General features: G+C 38.9%; 1 protein-coding gene across 1 annotated transcript in view; it reads right to left on the bottom strand.

The window, feature by feature from the left end:
- Positions 1-2355: 2355 nt before the first annotated feature.
- The window catches only part of Bard1 (BRCA1 associated RING domain 1), a 73654-nt gene continuing 57100 nt past the window's right edge, over positions 2356-18909 (bottom strand). The window contains exons 10-11 of the mRNA XM_038340178.1: positions 4613-4710; positions 2356-3270 (exon numbers count right to left, since the gene is read on the bottom strand). Coding sequence (XP_038196106.1) covers positions 2938-3270; positions 4613-4710 — 431 coding nt within the window. The 3' untranslated portion in view covers positions 2356-2937. The remainder of the gene's footprint in view (positions 3271-4612; positions 4711-18909) is intronic.

Genomic DNA, 18909 nt, shown 5'->3' with positions numbered 1-18909 from the left:
TTTCTAAGCTGCACTTATAAGTATCTCTGAGCCATCAACTAACAGTGGTCCTGGAGGGTGGTCCTGAATTGCTATGTGCTCAGATTCATGAAAAGGAAAGTATACCTCCAACTCTGCACCTTGGGGCTCAGGTAGGCGAACTAGAAAACAAACTGTAAACCAGACAGTCTGGCTTCAAAATCTGCATCTTAAGCCTGGCCAAGTCAGAATAACCCAGTGACTTCAATTCTCCCTCATCACCATTCAAACAGAAATATCTCAGCTTTTCCCAGCACCAAAAGCCACTTGTGATGCAAATAACACTTGTAATGTAACCACTGTCAGTCTGACAGAATCAGAACCATCTAGTAGAAAAGCTGCTGGGCATGTCTGTGAGAAACTGTCTAAATTAGGTTAAGTGCAGGGGAAAAGCCTTTCTTGAATATGGGTAGCATGGCATCATTCTATGGGGTGAGGGCTTCAACTGGATAAGGTGAGGGGGAAAGAAAGCAAGAAGGGAGAAAGGGAGAGAGGGACAAAGGGGGGAGAGAGAACACATATTGAGCACCAGCATTCACGTTGCTGTTTCTGCTTCCTACCAATGGATGTGCCAGCTGGTTAAAATTCTTGCTGCCTAGATTTCCGCACTAGGATGGACAGTACCCAGAACCAAAAGGCAGAATAATATTCTCTCACAAGTTGTTATGTGGGAGAAGAGCAATGAGAAAAGTAACTAACATAGGCACCTTGTGCTTTATGAAACCACACAAAAACCACAGCTGGAAGACTTCTTCAGCCGTCATGTTGAGTCTCACTCTTCAATATGGAAGACATTTTTACAGAAGACACAGATACATGCACAAATAATTTTAATGATTTATGTGAAATGAGTTAAGTTTAAATATATCAAGGGCAAATAAAAATTGTAAGTATTTGTACAGAAGGAAGAAGAAGGTAAGGTAATAAAGCTCAACATATACCAACGCTAGATGCTGTTGCTAGAGTCATGAAGGTAAATACGACCTGGAGAGTAATGGTCTGACAGACAGCTGTGCAGCTATTTCAGAAGTGGATCCACTGCCATCAGAAACTGAAAGTATCTGTAAATGGAGAGAAGAGCAAATGGAGCGCTTGGAAGCCCTTGAGCCAATTCTCGGAAGCAAGAAGCAGTGTGGAAAGAAAAAGTAATAAAGGAGCTAGAAGGATGGCATTTGAAACAAGATGAGCAGCTACAACAGCAAACAACAGGGCAGCAGAAGTCTTTGTAGGCAACATTTAATGAGTCATCCCTAGGCACTGAGTGGGAATGGGTGGCTCAGCTGTGTGACTTTAAGTCCAAGTTCAGCAAAGAGGCCAAAGATGTCTCCTCCATGTGCTCAGCTCTCACCTCCCTGAAGCAGCCCCCTTGGCATATTGAAAAGACACCCTATGGGGACACTATCTCCACAATATCTTAATCCTACTCAGTGAAACTGAATATAGATCATGTCCATTCACAATGAGGACAAGCAGGATAGACAGGCTAAGCAGACAGTGTGTGCATGCCACACAGCGCCCTCCTACTACTCTGCCTTGGTTGTTTCCATATTGAGAAGTTCTTCTCACTCATACTTCCCTATTTACTGTTATGGCCCGTGTTCAGGATATGGTAAAAATTTTATGAATCAATCCATCTCCAACTTTTGCCTACTCATCAACCTAAAAACTTTATAAAGAAATTAAAACTGAGTGAGTTCAAGACCATCCTGGATACTCAATAAACAGTCTAAAAATAAAAATAGAATTGGGAGTGTAGTTCAGTTACCCAGCAAGTGCAAGGCTCCCATTCCAACCCCTCATCTGTCCGGGGAGGGAGAAAGAGGTAGAGAGAGGGAGAGAGAGGAAGGGAGAGAGGGAGAGGGAGGAAGGGAGAGCGAGAGAGAGAGAGAGAGAGAGAGAGAGAGAGAGAGAGAGAGAGAGAGAGAGAGAGAGAGAGAGAGATTAAACCTGGGCTGAGGATATAGTTCTGTGGTAGGTAACTACCTAGCATGCACAAGATCTTGACTTCCATACCCAGTATCATAAATAAAAGGAAAGGAGAGATGGAGGAAAAGAAGAAAGGAAAAAAGGAAGGTGGAAGGGATTAATCTTTATAGAGGCTTACTTTAGTAATGCCCAGAAAGATTTACTATAAACAGATTGCTTCTAATCTAGTAAATTGATGTTTGATAGTTTTCTAAACTGGCAAGATTAGTAACACTAATAAAAAGTTACAGGAAATAGAGGTCTGTACATATGCACAGTAGACAGAGAGCAAACTGCACAATAAATACAAGTATACTGATGATTTTGTCACTAACATCCAATGATTCAAATCATGATTTCTTAATGCACACGCAGATTTTAAAACTGAATAAACATGAATGAAGGCCAAGAAAATATAAGAAACTAAAACACAGTGTAAGAAAAAGAAATAGAACTTTATAGTGGCACACTTTGATAGATGCTCTATTGTCATTGTAACTGAGGCAGAATAGATCATCTGACGATACTGTTTACTAAAAAATGCTAAATAGACCACTTATATATTAACAAGTAGTTGTGATGCCATCTCACTTATTCAACTGTGATACATACTGATAAAACTGAAAGACATGATCAATCAAAAGTCACAGGCCAGTTGTAAAATAAAAACTTCCTTGCAGTTCCCAGGCTGGAACCTCATGCCTCACGCATGGTTCATGAAGACTCTACCACTAAGTTATAGCTACAACCTCAAGAGAACAAAAACATCTTAAAAGCAATACTGGCATCTAAATGAATTCCTAATCCAGCATCAGTTGTTTTATATTGCAATTCTAAGGGGGGAAATATAAATGGCTCTACCTACTGATAAAAACATAAATGATCAAACACATCACAATTGCTGGGTTCCCATAAACCATGCATGTTCAACTTAAAATGTTCACAATATGACACTCAGCTGTCAAGAGGAAGCAATTCAAAGGCCATTACACAGCTGATAAGCCAGGTGGAAGGAGCCATCCAGACTTTGCCCTGCCGAACCCTTTCTGGGCGACAATTAAAGAGATCTTCATAGACGATGTATTGTGTGCAGAAACGCTGGTCAGAATCAGGGTTGGCATGGTATGCCACTGTGTTGATGGTCTGAGTCACATCACTGTCTGGCTTGGGCTTTCTACTGAGCACCTTGCCTCCTGCTGCAGCAATGAGCTTAAGAAGGTCACCCTTTGGATGATGCTTGAAGTTTCCCCCCAAAAAGAAGTAGCATCCATCAAACAGCTTTGGCAACTGAAATATCAAGAAAACAACCGTTAGAAGCAGAACAAAATATTTTAAAACACTATATATGAATGAAAGACATTAAAAAAAAATAGTCATGAGTCATAAGAAGCATCCTAATGAGGTGCTGGCAAAGACAGTACTTCAATCACACTACCTGGATCAGAACGCATACATTGAAACTAGGAGTTTCTTTTTTTTTTTCTAGTTTAATGATCTATTTATTCTTATGTGCAGTGGTGTTTTGCTCATATATGTCTGTATGAGGGTTTCAGATTCCCTGGAACTGGAGTTACAGACAGCTGTGAACTGCCGGTGGGTGCCAGGAATTGAGCTCAGGTCCTCTGTAAGAACAGCCAGAGATCTTAACTGCTGAGCCACCTCTCCAGCCATGCAAATAAGAGTTTCTTATGATTTTTTTCATCTAATATTCAGCTGCTGATTCCTTTTTACAACATTTCAGATGTGTTCTGCAGTGAAAACAAAACAAAACCCAAAACAAACAACCTGTAGGTAGGCATAGCAGTATACACCTACATTCTAGCTCTAAGGCTAGCCAAGAAAGAGTACAGCAAGTTTAAGGTCAGCCTGTACTATATAGTGAGACCCTGTCCAAAAATTAAAAACAAAAACAAAGCCACAACTCTTCAATTTCCTCCATCAGGATGGTTGTCCACATGGGTATGAGTTAAATCTCACAGACTCTACAATATCAAAAGTAAGCTTTAGTGACATAAGACTGCATTTAAATTATAAAGGCAGCATTTTTCCCACAGACAGTTCAGTTCTGTGCCTCTGCATTCAGGTCCCTACCTCCTACTGCAGGTCTCCTGGGCAGCCAGGTAAGAGTGTGGCCTTAGTTCTAGAGATCCATTGCCAGTATTATGAGATTATGAGGTTATGTCTACAGTTCCAATTAGAAAACTTTGTCATTTCTACTATACATACATACATACATACATACATACATACATACATACATACATATCAACACAATAATGGAACATTGCCCATTAAAACTGTAGTATGTGGCAATAAAAACATGTGGTAACTAAATCCGAGCAGCAGCTGTAAGTCTTCTTTCAAGATACTTCCTGTATCTGAGACTTACCTTATATTCTGAAAGCTTTATGGGAATGTTCAAGATGCCAAAAATCCATTAACAGTGTGAAAATTATTACCTTCTGGATTTTACTACACATCGTGATCATCTTTCAGAATCAAGTGCTTGAAATAAGCACAATTAAAATTTTAATCAGTCGCCTGTACTGGCTGAAAGGGCAAAGTTTTTCCGATAGTGTTAATGATGTGAAGCCATAAGAACAAGCAGGAGTATGTAAAAGAAAAATACCAGCTGCTCTCTGTTGAGCCTGCTCCTCTGTGGACCTCCAGGAACTTCGTACTTTTCCTCCTGTTCACGTACTTTACTGTGCAGACAGGCCTTCACCCCTGAAAAGAAATGAGGACTAATCAAACAATTACCACGTGGCATCTGTGAAATTCATCCTATTCTCTTCTTATATTCTCAAATATTAAAACCCCAATTATATCAAAGAAAACAACAGGGCTGGAGAGATAGGGAAGAGCGCGCCTGAGGAATTGAGTCTGGATCCCCAGTAGGTGTGGCAGCATGTACCTGTAATGACAGTGCTAGGGTTGTGGAGAGCGGGCTGCTCCCCCAGCATTCATGGGCCAGCTAGCCTAGCCAAAATGGTAAGCTCCAGGTTCCAGGAGAGACCCTGGCTCGAAAAATATGGTGGTATGGTAGAGACCCAAAGTATGCCTCTGACATCAACACATGCAAACACACACACAACCCAACAGAAAAAGAAGTTAGCTTTCTGTACTTTAAGAAATCCATCCATCCTTCCTTCCTTCCTTCTGAAGATTTTTAAACAATGAATAAGTTCAGTCCTTTGCCAGTTGCATAGACGGTCTGTTAGATGCGATGGTACAATGTTAGGAAAGTGCATTGTCTACAGCACTGTCCTCAGCCAGGCACACAGCAGGGGCTCCGCAGGACCCATTAAATAAATACTGAACAAATCCCATGGCACGCCTGGGACTGAACGCCACTCCTGTAGAGAAGTTTGCTTACTATTCTCCAAAGAAAAAGTTCTTCCTATGGATTGGGCAAGTGTACTTACAGTTTCAGCTTAAAAAGCCCGAGCTATTCCATGCGGTGAGTAGGAAAAACCTAAGCAGGGACATTATCAGACAGTCACTGCCTGACTGCATTCTAAAATTAATATGCCCAATACGCCAAGAACAATCACATAGGATGATACAAGTTAAGTATCAGCAGCATTTTAGGATGGGGTATGTGTGTGTGTGTGTGTGTGTGTGTGTGTGTGTGTGTGTGTGACTGCTGGGTTTAATGAATACAACTAAATTTGAGATTTGAAACCAAATGACTTAGTGCTTTGGTATAATTACATAAACTTATGAGGCTTAGTTTTGTTGCCTGTAGAAAGAAATGAAAGAAGAATTAACAGCACCACCTGTCTCACAAGTTTCTATGCATAAAATACTAGAAATGGGGTAACCCAGACCCAGAAAGACAAATGCCACATGTTCTCTCGTTAGTAGTTCCTAGCCTCAACTCCTCAGATCTGAGTATATAATATGTATAAATATGTAGTAAGCACAGACACCAGAAGAGTATAAAGAGACCTCAGGCAGAGGAGGCCCTTGGTAGAGAACAGCAGGGTATAAGTGGTAAGCAGTAAGAAATGGAACAACAGGGAAGGGGCTCCAACTGGGGAGGAGGAAGGGAGGTCAATACAAATGGAGAATGAGGGTTGAGGGACAAATAATGCCAATGTTCCCTGATTAAGCTTCAAGGAATCACATTATTTTATATTTACCTAAAATCAGATACAGTACATACATATATGTGTAATATATATATAAATACTTGTATACAAGTATAGAAGAAAGTTCAGCCGGTTGGGCTGACAATGTTCCCTCCAAAACCACAAACTAACCAAAACCCCTGTACTAGACACAAGAAACTTCCTTTTGAAGAACTGGTCAAGATGGTCCAAGTGACTTCCAAAGCAGTGTAGATTACCAATGAAGCACTTCGTTTCCTCTCGGGGGTTGGGCCTTACTGCTGAAGACGCTGCACACATGGGATACAAGACTCAGACAACTCATGCTAATCTGACCTGAAAGCATGTTCCCTCCAGTATAGCTTTCATGGTTCCAAAAAATGTTATGCAAACTGCCAAGAGATAGAAACAATTAAACAGTCCTATCCAGCTACAGCACCTAGGAACCATGGCAAATACCAACCAGCACAGCAGGATATGCATGGAGGTGTCAATAAACAGCTGTCTAATTAGACTTATGGCGCATTCACCAGGAATGACATCATGCTGGTACTGGAAACCTAGCCAGCTTTCTATGGTTAGTGAGGTCTTACCGCCACTTTGGTAGACACACATAATTCCTTGCTATGTTTCAAGTCTTATCCTTATAACTATAATAGGTATAATGGTTATAACTATTATTCCTCATTCAGAGAAGCCTCTCTTTATAGAAAAGACCTCTGCAGAAAACCACAACTGGATCCAAAGCAGAGATCGGCAGATGATAGGGAGGAGTTCCTGCAACTGTTACTAAGGGAACAGCATGGAAGAAGTCCTGCTGAGAAACACTGTCTCCTGGAAACAAGACAAGAACAGGAGCATCAGTACCATACAGGACAGTTACCATGGAAGAGGGAAATTTTGTGAGGTCCCTCCCTAAACAAAGATTTATAGGCAACTATTGCCTGCTAGGAGGACAATCAGCTCCTCCTAGGGATGATTCTCCTTATGAGTGGACCAATGCATATTGGTCAGCCTTGAAACCACATACACACAACAAACATAGACTTGATTCAGCAGGTTCTATTTATATCTCTTCATGCATGCACATAGATAAGAGCAAATGATACTGTCAACTTGAGAGTGGGGGCCATTGGAGGGAGTTGGAGGAGAATAATTGGGAGGTGCTGGAAAAAAGAAAGGGAGGGGGGAACTGCTAATAATTATATTCTGATTAAAGACATTAAAAATAATAAACTTAAAGAGTCTATCAAAAGCCTGAAAAAAATCTCAAGATGGATCTTATAATACGCTATCTTCACTATAAAAACAAAATCTTCAGACGACTTTCCATTTGTCTTTAAGATTATTTCACTCAATGACCTCAGTTTCATCATTGAGAAAGCAACAGAAGTCACTGAGAAAGCAACAGAAGAACAATTTAAAAAAATAATAATAAAATAAGAGTTACAGGTCAAAATCCTACTTTAAAGTAGTTTTGGATATCAACATGTGATATCCTCAATCTCTGCTATCTAAAACCTACCGAGAAAGAATTTGCTTTTCTATAAACATACACTGAAAATTAGACATATGTACTACATTAACATCCCAATATGGCTAAAACAACAGTGACTGGACTCCAGTGGAGAGGACACCTCAGCCTGGACTCTGTGCAGGGCCATAAAGGCTCATTCCTGGGCTTCCTGGGCAGCACTGGCCCAGAACCAAGTATCAGTCTGCTCCTGGCACCAGAACTATCCCATACTGTACTTGAAATAAAGAGAATTGTGTGAGGATGAACAAAGAAAGACCATGTTGACAGAACAAGGGTTACATGTAAGACAATCTGTAAACCCAAGAGCGGGTGACAGATCATTTCAGCCTGACCTAGACTTTGAGGTAACTATTTTTAAGAGTTTTTTCTCTTACCCTAAACTAGAATAATGTAAAATGTCTGCGAATCGACCTGCAAACATGGAATAAAGGATAAACACTGATGCCATGGCATCCTTTACTAAATTATCAAATAAATTTTGTTTGAGCTTTGATGCCAAGATCATTGCCAAATTACTCATATAGCCTTCCTCCTTAGGGCCACTGCAGCTTTATTATGAAGCGTCTACTATTTACACATTGAACTAGTCATGTCTCTATAAAGAGGTTCTATACACTTTTTGTTGCAAAAATTTACCTTGAACTTTCATTAAAATTAGAAGGCTTTAAGTGAGTTCTCAATTAAAATGAATGTAATTTCACAGCTCTCTTGTGCTCTGTCAATAAATAATCCATTGTAAAACTGCACAGGTATACATGTGTCAAAGATATGAAGGATGCCAGGCATCACAAGCCAAGGTACACATGTTGCTGAGGGGCAGGCTCTACTCTTGTTCAGCAACTCACAGAGCTCAACAAGATCTGCATTTCTGTTACAAAGCCAGTGATAGGACTTGGGTCAAGGATACAGTCAGTCACAAGCCAATCCAAGCTTTTGAGATTCACCTTTTCCCTCTCCCCCAATCTAATTGCAAACCTTCAGAAGAATAGGTTAGATCAGATTGGCAGAAAGGTGATTTAAAAGAAAAAAAATCCATTACATTTCACATTTAGTTCAGATATACTAAAAGCAAATATAATTGGATTTTTTTTTAGTAAAAACGTTTGAATGCATACTTACATCTAAAACACAATTCTAGACCAATTTACCTTCTTTTTTAAATTGCTGCTGAAATATTCTATAAGTATTAGTGGTTTGGTTGTGGTAGTGAAATGAAATGCAAAATTTGTAGTGAGTTAAGAAATTGTGCAAAGCTAGAGTTTTAATTCTTTAATCTCTGGTACTAAATAAAAAAATGAAAAATTAAATGTGCAGAAAATCAGAATATCATTAAGGAATATGGAAAAATCAAGTTGTTTCGTTACTGCCTTGGGTACAGATGAGTAGATTACGAATAGAAGGAACTTGCTTATGTGTTGTTCTATTCTTAAAACCTGCAAATCATTATCAAAACCCCCTCTTCTCATTCATTTTCATTAGTGGAAAGCTATCACAGCAATATTACATTATAAAATCTATGGATGTTGTATAATCTGATATTCATCCCAAGAACAGATGCATTGTTATATTCCAAATGCATAAACACTGTCTAATATTCCATAAATATTAATTTCCCACTATTTAAATAATAAATAAAATACTAATGAGCACAGGGCCTAAAAGAACATTAATAGAAATGTATTTCTTTTTATTTTTTATTTATTTTTGTTTTTTTTGTTTGTTTGTTTGTTTGTTTGTTTTTTGAGACAAGGTTTCTCTGTGTAACAGCCCTAGCTGTCCTGGAACTAGCTCTGTAGACCAGGCTGGCCTCAAACTCACAAAACTCCGCCGGCCTCTGCCTTCTGAGTGCTAGGATTAAAGGTGTGTGTCACCACTGGCCAGCAAGAATGACTTAAGGGTGATCTGGCTATGACATCTGTCGCCCCCATTGATTGCCAAGAGGTGATTAGGTTGATATGGCTGGCTAGGCGCCTGTCCCCTTCCTAGACCACCGCTCTATGTGCATCCCTCTGGAAGCCGTGCTCTCGGGTGAAGAGGATCACCTTCCCCGAACAGAGGGAGATGGACCTTTGGTCAAGCAAATACAGAGTAGCAACACTCCAAACAAGCTCTCAAGAAATGTATTTCTTAACGAGCTAAAATGACATACTAATGGTTTCTGATGAAATTACAGGGAATAAAGAATACAAAACACTACCAAGTACAACAACTTACTATTTCTTTTTTTAATATAGTTTTTAAAATCATTTTAATTATTGAAGATTTATTTGCTTATTTATTTATTTACTTATTATCTACACAGTGTTCTGCCTAAGTGTATGCCTGAATGCCAGAAGAGGACACCGATTTCATTATAGATGGTTGTGAGCCACCATGTGGCTGCTGGGAATTGAACTAAGCCTGAGTCATCTCTCCAGCCCTCATTTTAATGATTACTTTGTGTATATGTGTGTGTGCAGAGTGCACATGCAGGTGGAGGTCAGAGGACAACTTGCAGAGCTGGTTCTCTTCTACCACTTGGAGCCTAGGGATCAAACTCCGATCATCAGCCTTGAAACCTGCTGGGCGGGCCATCCAGATGCCAGTTTCTCTAATTTTAAATGACCAGTGATGCTGGCATTATGCTTATGAAAGACGATGACTGCTAGAGATTGAAGCTTCCACGTTTCACTATGTGTGCTGTGTGTGCTGTCCCCTGTATTCAGCAAGACTGGTGTGGTTGATGTTCCTTACCTGCAGTAGTCATACTGTAGAAAGAAGCAACAGTGTGGAGATACTCAAGGATTGCTCTGGAAATGCAATGCTGGCCTTCTTGTTCTATGTGTGTTTTAAATCACCATAGTTCTTCCACTATATCATTCACCGTATTCTCTAGAAAAATGTCTTTTTGCATGTGGATTGGTGGACAGCATTGTAGCACTATACTTGGGAACTATTTAAGCACGGACTCAGTAACACAAACACATGTGAGACATATGCTCTGCATACTCAAAGAGCCCTCTGTTTACAGTGCGCAGCTGAATGGAGAAGGCAACAAATCACAAGCTTGATCTCAGCTGGGAGCACGTTCATCGGCATCTCAAATCCTAAGATATTTCACAAGTCTGCAAAGGCTATTTAAGTACTGACTTAGGGATTACAAAATTTTAGTATGTAAAGCAAAATCAAAATGTAGAATCCACAAACAATAGGATTTACTGTGCATTATTTCCATTTCAGGAGGAGAACTAAAGCACAATGTTGTTAGCTGGCACAAAGTCTTTAGCTAGTACATATAGTAGAATGGGAATTTGAACCCAAGACTGCTTAGCTTTCTAAAGCCTGTGAATTTTACATAAAAATATATTTTTAGTACACAAGAAAAACCTTGGAGTCTGAAAGGCGTGATTTTGAATATATCAAAGGATTTTAAGCTGTTTTGAATGTTACAAGAAGTTGCATATTATTAAAAAATAGTTAGAAACTGAATAGTCAATTTCTCCCAAAGTTGAGTGCTGTCAAAAGACTTCCCTTCATTTGGGATTGTTAATGTGCTTTAAAATTCAACAAGGAGGGACTAGAGAGATGCTTCTGAGGTTTAGAGCCCTTGGTGTTCTTGCAGAGAACAAGAGTAAGATCCCACACCCACATCAGGCAGCTCACAACTGCCTGTGCTGCACATCTGGAGGATCCTATATCTCTTCTGGCATCTATGAGCACCTGCACACACAAATATCATACACACACACACAAATATCATACACATACATAAATAAAAATAAAATTCACCTTAAAAATTCAATATATCAGAAACTTCCCATAATTCCCTATTTGTATGGTTATTATTTTGTTGGTTTTGCCTGTGTTTTTATGTTCAAATATGCTTTCCCCAGTTTTCAAGACTGTATCATTTGACTTTGGTGAGCCCAAGTCCTGAATTTTGTCATTCTAACTTAGAAATTATTGTTTTAAATAGCATTATTTTAAATAATTGATGGCTAAAGTGCTATCTAGTATAGCTAATAGTAATATATTAACTTTGCATGGGTATGATAGCTCACATCTGGAATTTCAGCGCTGGCTGGGGAGGCTAAGGCAGAGGACTGCTGTGAGTTTGAGGCCAGCCTGGACTGCACAGTAAGTTACAGGAGAGCCTCCGCTAAAGAGTGAGACCTTGTTTCGAAAGTAAAGGGAGTGTATGTGGAATGCAGCTTACTGTATATTGAAAATGAGACTCAAAATTTATGACTAGGTCAAAATACTATCCTGGCAACAAAGCCCAGTATGCTGGCCACATACTGTTTGTATACAAAATATGAACCTAAAAGAATCAGCATTCTAGCAAAATCATCAACAAACTCATTCTTTTATATCTAAGCTTTGTTTTCATTTTGTATCACTGAAGAATATATACACATCCACTCCTACTTCTATCTGCAGAACAATACACTCTTCAGCTGAATACCAGGGCAACAGTGCCTGCTGTATCAGGAGTAGCCAGTAGACAATTACAGAATGGGTGGACGGTGCCTATGTGGGCTGCTCTATCTGTTCGATGGGTTTATTTGGCTGATTATCTTAACTCTCACCATGGTATCTATTGATCTAACAATGTGCCACTGCCAATCAACAGAACACAGCCTGCATAGACTAGAGCTTGTTAGTACAGCACTGGGAGATGAGACAGAAAACATCCTCCAGTAGGGTAGGAAGCATGGTTTCCTAGCAGAAGGCACCAATGCTTCTGCAGTGCTTAGGCCCTGGTTCACAAAATCTTCAGCTCTGTAGCAGCTAATAAGTACACTTAAGGTATTTAAAAAAAAAAAAAAAAAAAATAAGAGGAGCATTTACAAGTTGGAATGAATATAGATTCTAATTCCTGAAGACCAATGTTGGTGGTTGCGCTGGAGGCCAGTTACAATTGCAGCCCACTCTGGCATGAATTCCAAAAGACTAAGAACAGAGTCCAGAGATGTTCCTCTGGTTAATGATCTCTTCTGACAATGCATGATAGCCTAACATTCACCTCATTCTAATACAATGCACACAGAAGTAAATAACATGCTGAGGCAACTTACCAGGGTGTGTCACTGTCACCATGGGGCTGAAATACATGGAAATACAAAATGACCATCCTACTGCTAGAGCTGTGTTTCAAGTTCATCCTTCAATCATTTTCTGCACACTATCCTGAAGCAAACCAAGTATTTATACTGTAAAACTGATGTGAACCATGATTTTTAGGGGACAGAACCACAAAGAAATACATGTAGATTTTGTGAGTGAACAGGAGTTTCTCCGACATTCTTTTTTGCTATGTAAAACAGTAAATGATCCTTCTTCTTGCAAAAGAATCACTGTAACCGTTGCACAAGGGAAATGTAGTTGAAAGTAAGTCTTCATTTGTGGTCAATCATATGCCCAAAATCTTCCGGTGACTCTGTCCATCCCCATCTTGCTTTCCTGATCACTTCATATGTTATTTTTCTTTTAAGTTTGTCATGATGGGATACAGTTCTGCTGAATTGATATAGCATCACCATCCTTGTCAAAGAGCTGAAACACTTCACAGATACCTTTGCTATCTATATCTTGCACTTTTCTAGTCACCATGGTCTAATATTATAGGAAGTAGATAGTGCCAATCCCATTAGCATCTACTTCATTGATCATATCCTGCAATTCAGTTTCTACTTGGTTCTGGCACCATGACCTCATGACACTCCCAGGTTCTTTGTTTTGACAATATTGTCACCATCTTTACCAGATAAAGAGAAAATTGCCTTAAATTCAGCAATCTGTTCTTCATTCAGGTGGTTAGCCTTAGTGTGCGCAAGAATAGAGCAGGAGAGTCAGCTGCACCAGCAAAGAGACTGTGACCATAGGTTATGTCCACTGCTGCTGCTAACCCACAGGTGTGCTGGACCAATCTCTGCAAACAAGAGACTCCCAGCACTATTCAGTAAGTAAACTGTAAAGGCAAAAAAGTTCAGTGCTCTAATCCCAATTACTGAGATAAAGAAACATGCTTCTGATATTCTCTTATTCCAAAAAAACAAAGTGCTTACGCCACCCAGGACAGCTAAAGAAACTGAGAACATTTCAAGTCTAGAACTGTTAATGATAACAAAGCCCTTTTATAAAGCTGCTATCATGGCACAGAAAACCCTGGGAAGTTTTGCAAACTGAGTGACATCTACTCCTAAGATTGCAACTCCAATGCCTAGTCAAGTCAAACAACAGAAATCCTCAAAGATTTAAGTGGTTTTCCTGGAGACACAACTGAGATTAAAAACTCAGATATCCTCCAACTCCTGATCAACTTTTCCTTACGTCTTTTTCTTTGGTTTGAAAAAAAATCACCTAAAGAAATATCAGCTATCTCTATTTAGAGTAGATACGTTCTGTTTCTCTTATCATAAATCACATGATCAATTTATTAAGCAGGAAAAGCCATATTTGGCCAAAAAGCACAATGCTGAGGACTTTGATGGGAGAAGGAATTGAGAAAAATAATTATGTTCATCTTTGTCTTCAATAGGTCAAGAAGTTTATTTAATACAATGCTAAAATTATCACTGTCAATCTGGTAGCCTGAGTTTCAGAATGAAGATGCACTATTCAATAGATATTTGCCACAATCAAAGCTTCAATCCTTGTAAATCTCCTTTGAGATTAATCAAATAATAATAATCCACTAAGCAAGTAAAAGAACACACGAGACTCTCTGAACTTGCAGTAATTAATGACATAGTAATATCACTAATGAAATAAAGAAATCAGTCAACTGTACTTATTTAACAACCTAAAATAACGGATATTTGAGAGTTTTATTTATTCCACAGAAATTAACCAAATTGCAATAGGACTTCTAAACCTACTTTCCATTTGAAGATTTTTTTATCTCTAAAATATAACTTAAAAGCATTTCTATTCATTAACTCATATAAAGTATATACCATATATGCCATAATTCCTAATCTCTATATTAGTTTAAAAACAAGTCATTTACCAACAACTTAATGCTACTTCTTACATTTTAATCCAATTATTTTTTATCTATCGTAAATGTTTAATAAAGCCCATCATTATACTATCATTTGCTATTAAAAGTTTAGCAGAAAGATACTTATTTTTTTCCTCTTGAAGAAAAAAGAAGCAAATTCAAGATCAGAGTTTTGCTTGTTTTCTCCACTAATAATTTTCAAACTAGATTAACTTTGTAGTTATATATGTAAACACAGATTTCCCCATCTACCATAACTACATATTCTTTGAATGTGTTAAGTTACTATTCTCATATAATGTACAGCCACTTTTCTCTTATGATGCATGCTTTATTTCATCTTTGTTAGCTTGAACATATTCTATATTTTAACTGGAACTATCACTTTGCAGGGATGAGGAAACAAGTCACCTGTACAGACAGACTCTCTGAGTATAGATGGATTCCTGACCATGCCTACTATTTGAAGAGCCCAGAAATTATGCTATTTTTCTATGTATGTAGGAGAAGCACAGTTCCCAAAGTACTTCTTAGCTCAAAATCGTTAATGTAAAGTCACTGGAGCAACTCTGGCCATCTTGGCAAAGCCAGGGGGTCTTTGCATATTCAGGCAGCTTATGACTGTCAAGGCTACATCAGTATTTTTTTTAAAAAATTATACTATACAGATAAGTATTCCTTTATTCTAAACTGTTAGCATCCATTCCTGTCTCCAGCTCATAAAACATAATTTGTAGATATATCTTCATTTTAGATTCATGGATGATCATCAATTATGTTGAACTGAGTAATTTTTCTGAGGCTTGGGAGAAAAGGATCAACAAGAGAAACAGTAAAAAGGAGTGTCCTTGAACCCTGTCTAAGCTAGGGTTTCTCTTGTGTGAAGAGACACCATGACCATGACAACTTTTATAAAGGAAAACATTCGACTGGGGGAGGGGCTCACTTACAGTTTCAGAGGTTTAGTCCATTATCATTATGGTGGGGAGCATGACGGCATGCAGGCTGGCAAGGTGCTTGTTATGTCTTGATATGCAGACCACAGGAAGTCAACTGAGACACTGAGTGGTATCCTGAGAATAGGAAACCTCAAAGCCTACCTCCATAGTGACACATTTCCTCCAACAAGGCCAGGCGCACTCCAGCAGAGTCGCTCCTCCTAATAGTACCACTCCCTTTGAGACTATGAGAGCCAATTACATTCAAACTACCACAGACACACAGTGACACAAAATTATGAGAGAATACATAAAGGTGAGTGGAGCTTAAAGATATGGATCTATAGAATGTTCTCAGGAAGAGAAGCCCTCCCTGTCTTACATGAAAGGCAAAAAAAATCTTCACTCTCTTAAAAGCTAGAAAACACAAAGTTGTGGATTTAACCAACTGCTATTGTTATGGCTTCTGGCTCTTCATAACTGAAAGCATGGAATTAAATATCACTCTCAGTCAACAAATTTCCTTTAAGAAAGTTAGAATACATAAACATCACTCCATATCAAAACCAAGATTCTGAACAGATAAGGCATTAGAACTAAACTAGGAATTTATGTCACTCAGAATGACAATAAATAAACATCTATGGAGTTCCTGTCTGATTCAGTTGAAAATTGACACTCAGGCTGTAAAAACCAAAGGAATCTTCTTTAGAAAATGGACTTATATTAGAATTTTTAGTCAAATAGACTATGGTTGCACTACAATCAAAAAAATTCACACTTTCTACAAAAAGACACAATAGAAAATAACAAAGTACACTGTCACCGCACTCTCTCAAGGGTCAGGTGGCATCTACGCGACAGAGAGGTAAGCTCGCTGTGACATGAGTGAGGCGTGATGAAATGAGGGCCGACTGTGTAACACAGAGCCTAAACGTCCTGACCATTCTGTCACGGGGAAGGCAGGGCCGGAGGTGGGGAACACATGGGGAACACTGCCAGTATCTGAAGGCAGGAACTGAAGCGTAACAATGGAGGAATGCTTCCTGGCTTACTCTCCTTGGCTTATTCAGCTCCCTTTTTCTTTTTGTTTTGTTTTTTTTTTGTTTTTTTGAGACATGGTTTCTCTGTAGCTTTGGAGCCTGTCCTGGAATTAGCTCTTATAGACCAAGCTGACCTCAAACTAACAGAGACCCGCCTACTTCTGCCTCCTGACTGTTGGGATTAAAGGCACGTGCCATTACTGCCCGGCTTCAGCTACCTTTCTTATATAGCCCAGGCCCACCTACCCAAAGGTGACACCACTGACAGTGAGCTGGACCCTTCCACTATCACTAATGCTCCATTAATCATTAATGAAGAAATGCCCAAAGGCTAATCTGGTGAAGGTATTTTCTCAAACAAGACTCCCCCTTCCCAGATGACCCTATCTGTGTTAAGTAACAAAAAACTAACCTGCACATATGCTATCATAAACATCCAGTTGAAAGTATCACTGAAAATACGTCATAGGACAGCAGATTTTGTCATACTTAGTAATCATTTACTTTTTTTTTCCAGTTTATTTATTTTTTATCAAAAATTGCCATCTCCTCCCCTCCTTCTCCCCCTTCCCTCCCCTCCCCTCCACCCATACCCCCACTCCCTTCCTCTCCAGGCCAAAGAGCCATCAGGGTTCTCTACACTATGTTGAGTCCAAGGTCCTCCCAACTCCCTCCCGGTCCAGGAAGGTGAGCAACCAAACTGACAAGGCTCACACAGAGCCCGTACATGTCATAGAGACCAAGCCCATCGCCATTGTCCTTCAAGTTAATATTCTAGTTATAAGTACACTTAGAAATAAACATATACTTCTTAAGACAAAATGTCAAATTTATTTAATACATACAAAAAAAGCAAACCCATCCCATCACAAAATGCATCAGTGTCCATCAAAACACTGTAAACAAAACTGGGAAGCAGTACTGACACCTGCACTGTGACCAATACCAATACTGTCTATTTAAAGAACAAACTGTCTAATGTCTAAAAGTTTACTGCGCAAAACAGAAATTACATTAATCTTTAGAACTCTACAGAATTTTAAAAGTCTACTTTAAAAAGGAACTCTTAGTATCAGTCTTTTTAGAGTCAAATCACTCAAATCAACTAACTAATCAGAAAACACCACCAAAGAGTATCCTCCCTGCTCTTCCTTATTTGGTTCAGATGCAAGTCTAGAGCAGTGGTTCTCAACCTGTGGGCCATGATCCCCTTTGAGTGTTGAAGGACTCTTTCACAGGACTCACCTAAGACCATCCTGCATATCAGATATTTATATCTCAAAACAATAGCAAAATTACAGGTATAAAGCAGCGATAAAAACAGTTTTATAGTTGGGGTCACCACAACATGAGGAACTATACAAAAAGCATTAGGAAGGTTGAGATTAACTGGCCTAGAGTAACCCTAGCACAGTGAAGTGGGAAACAGTCTGCAAGACAGGCAGATCTCCAGATGACAGTGAGCCTGTCCAGCTAATCTCTGAGTTTCTGCATCAAAAACAAAGGTGGGAGCCTAGGACATCTGCTATCAACCTCCAGTCTCCACACACAAGTACATGACATACACGATGAAAATTCTTCTTCAACTCATTTGTTTATGGAAAACACTATAAAATGTTAATATTAAAGTTTATTAGTAGTTACTCCAATTAATAATTTTGTCTACGAACAAACTAATGCTTAGAATCCTACTCAAGAAAGTTTTAGTAAGTCATGCATGCCTATAACTAATTTTGAAAGCAGTAATCACCTTCATTTTTTTCTAATATGTATATGATTTTCAGACAGTTCTAAATTGCTCTGAAATATTTTTCAATAAAATCGAGGTACCTGATAGCAAAAAGCAGACTAGGGAATCTCTGTCAGGCAAGAAACACTTTGAGAGTATATGGCTTATTTTTACAAGCCCAGTGACCTAGGGACAATTTAAATACTTGTCTTAAATTTTGAACTTACTTCTTGGTGGGCTCTACATAAACTTTAATAAGAGAGCCTATCCGTTCTTTATCCTAAATGAACCATCTGCATTAGAGAATATAGTCACTACTGTAAGAATCATCAGATATCACACAATTAAGTCAGCTTGAGTCCATCCGTGATTCTATAAAAACGACACAGGCAAGCCATTAAAGTGACAAAACTCACACTTCCTACAGAAGGCAGGCTTTATGGAAATGCATCATAGCCTGTACATGTAGCCAAATGCCAGTTCAGCAAACTGTTAAATAGACTTAAAGTTCAAAAGCATCAGATTATTCAAAATCCCACATGGCTTCTTTATTAATAAGGATCTTAATATTAAAATAAATCG

The sequence above is a fragment of the Arvicola amphibius genome, chromosome 8, assembly GCF_903992535.2.
Source record: "Arvicola amphibius chromosome 8, mArvAmp1.2, whole genome shotgun sequence".
Classification (NCBI taxonomy): domain Eukaryota; kingdom Metazoa; phylum Chordata; class Mammalia; order Rodentia; family Cricetidae; genus Arvicola; species Arvicola amphibius.
The sequence above is the reverse complement of the archived record's forward strand: the minus strand, read 5'-3'. Positions and strand labels throughout refer to the sequence as shown.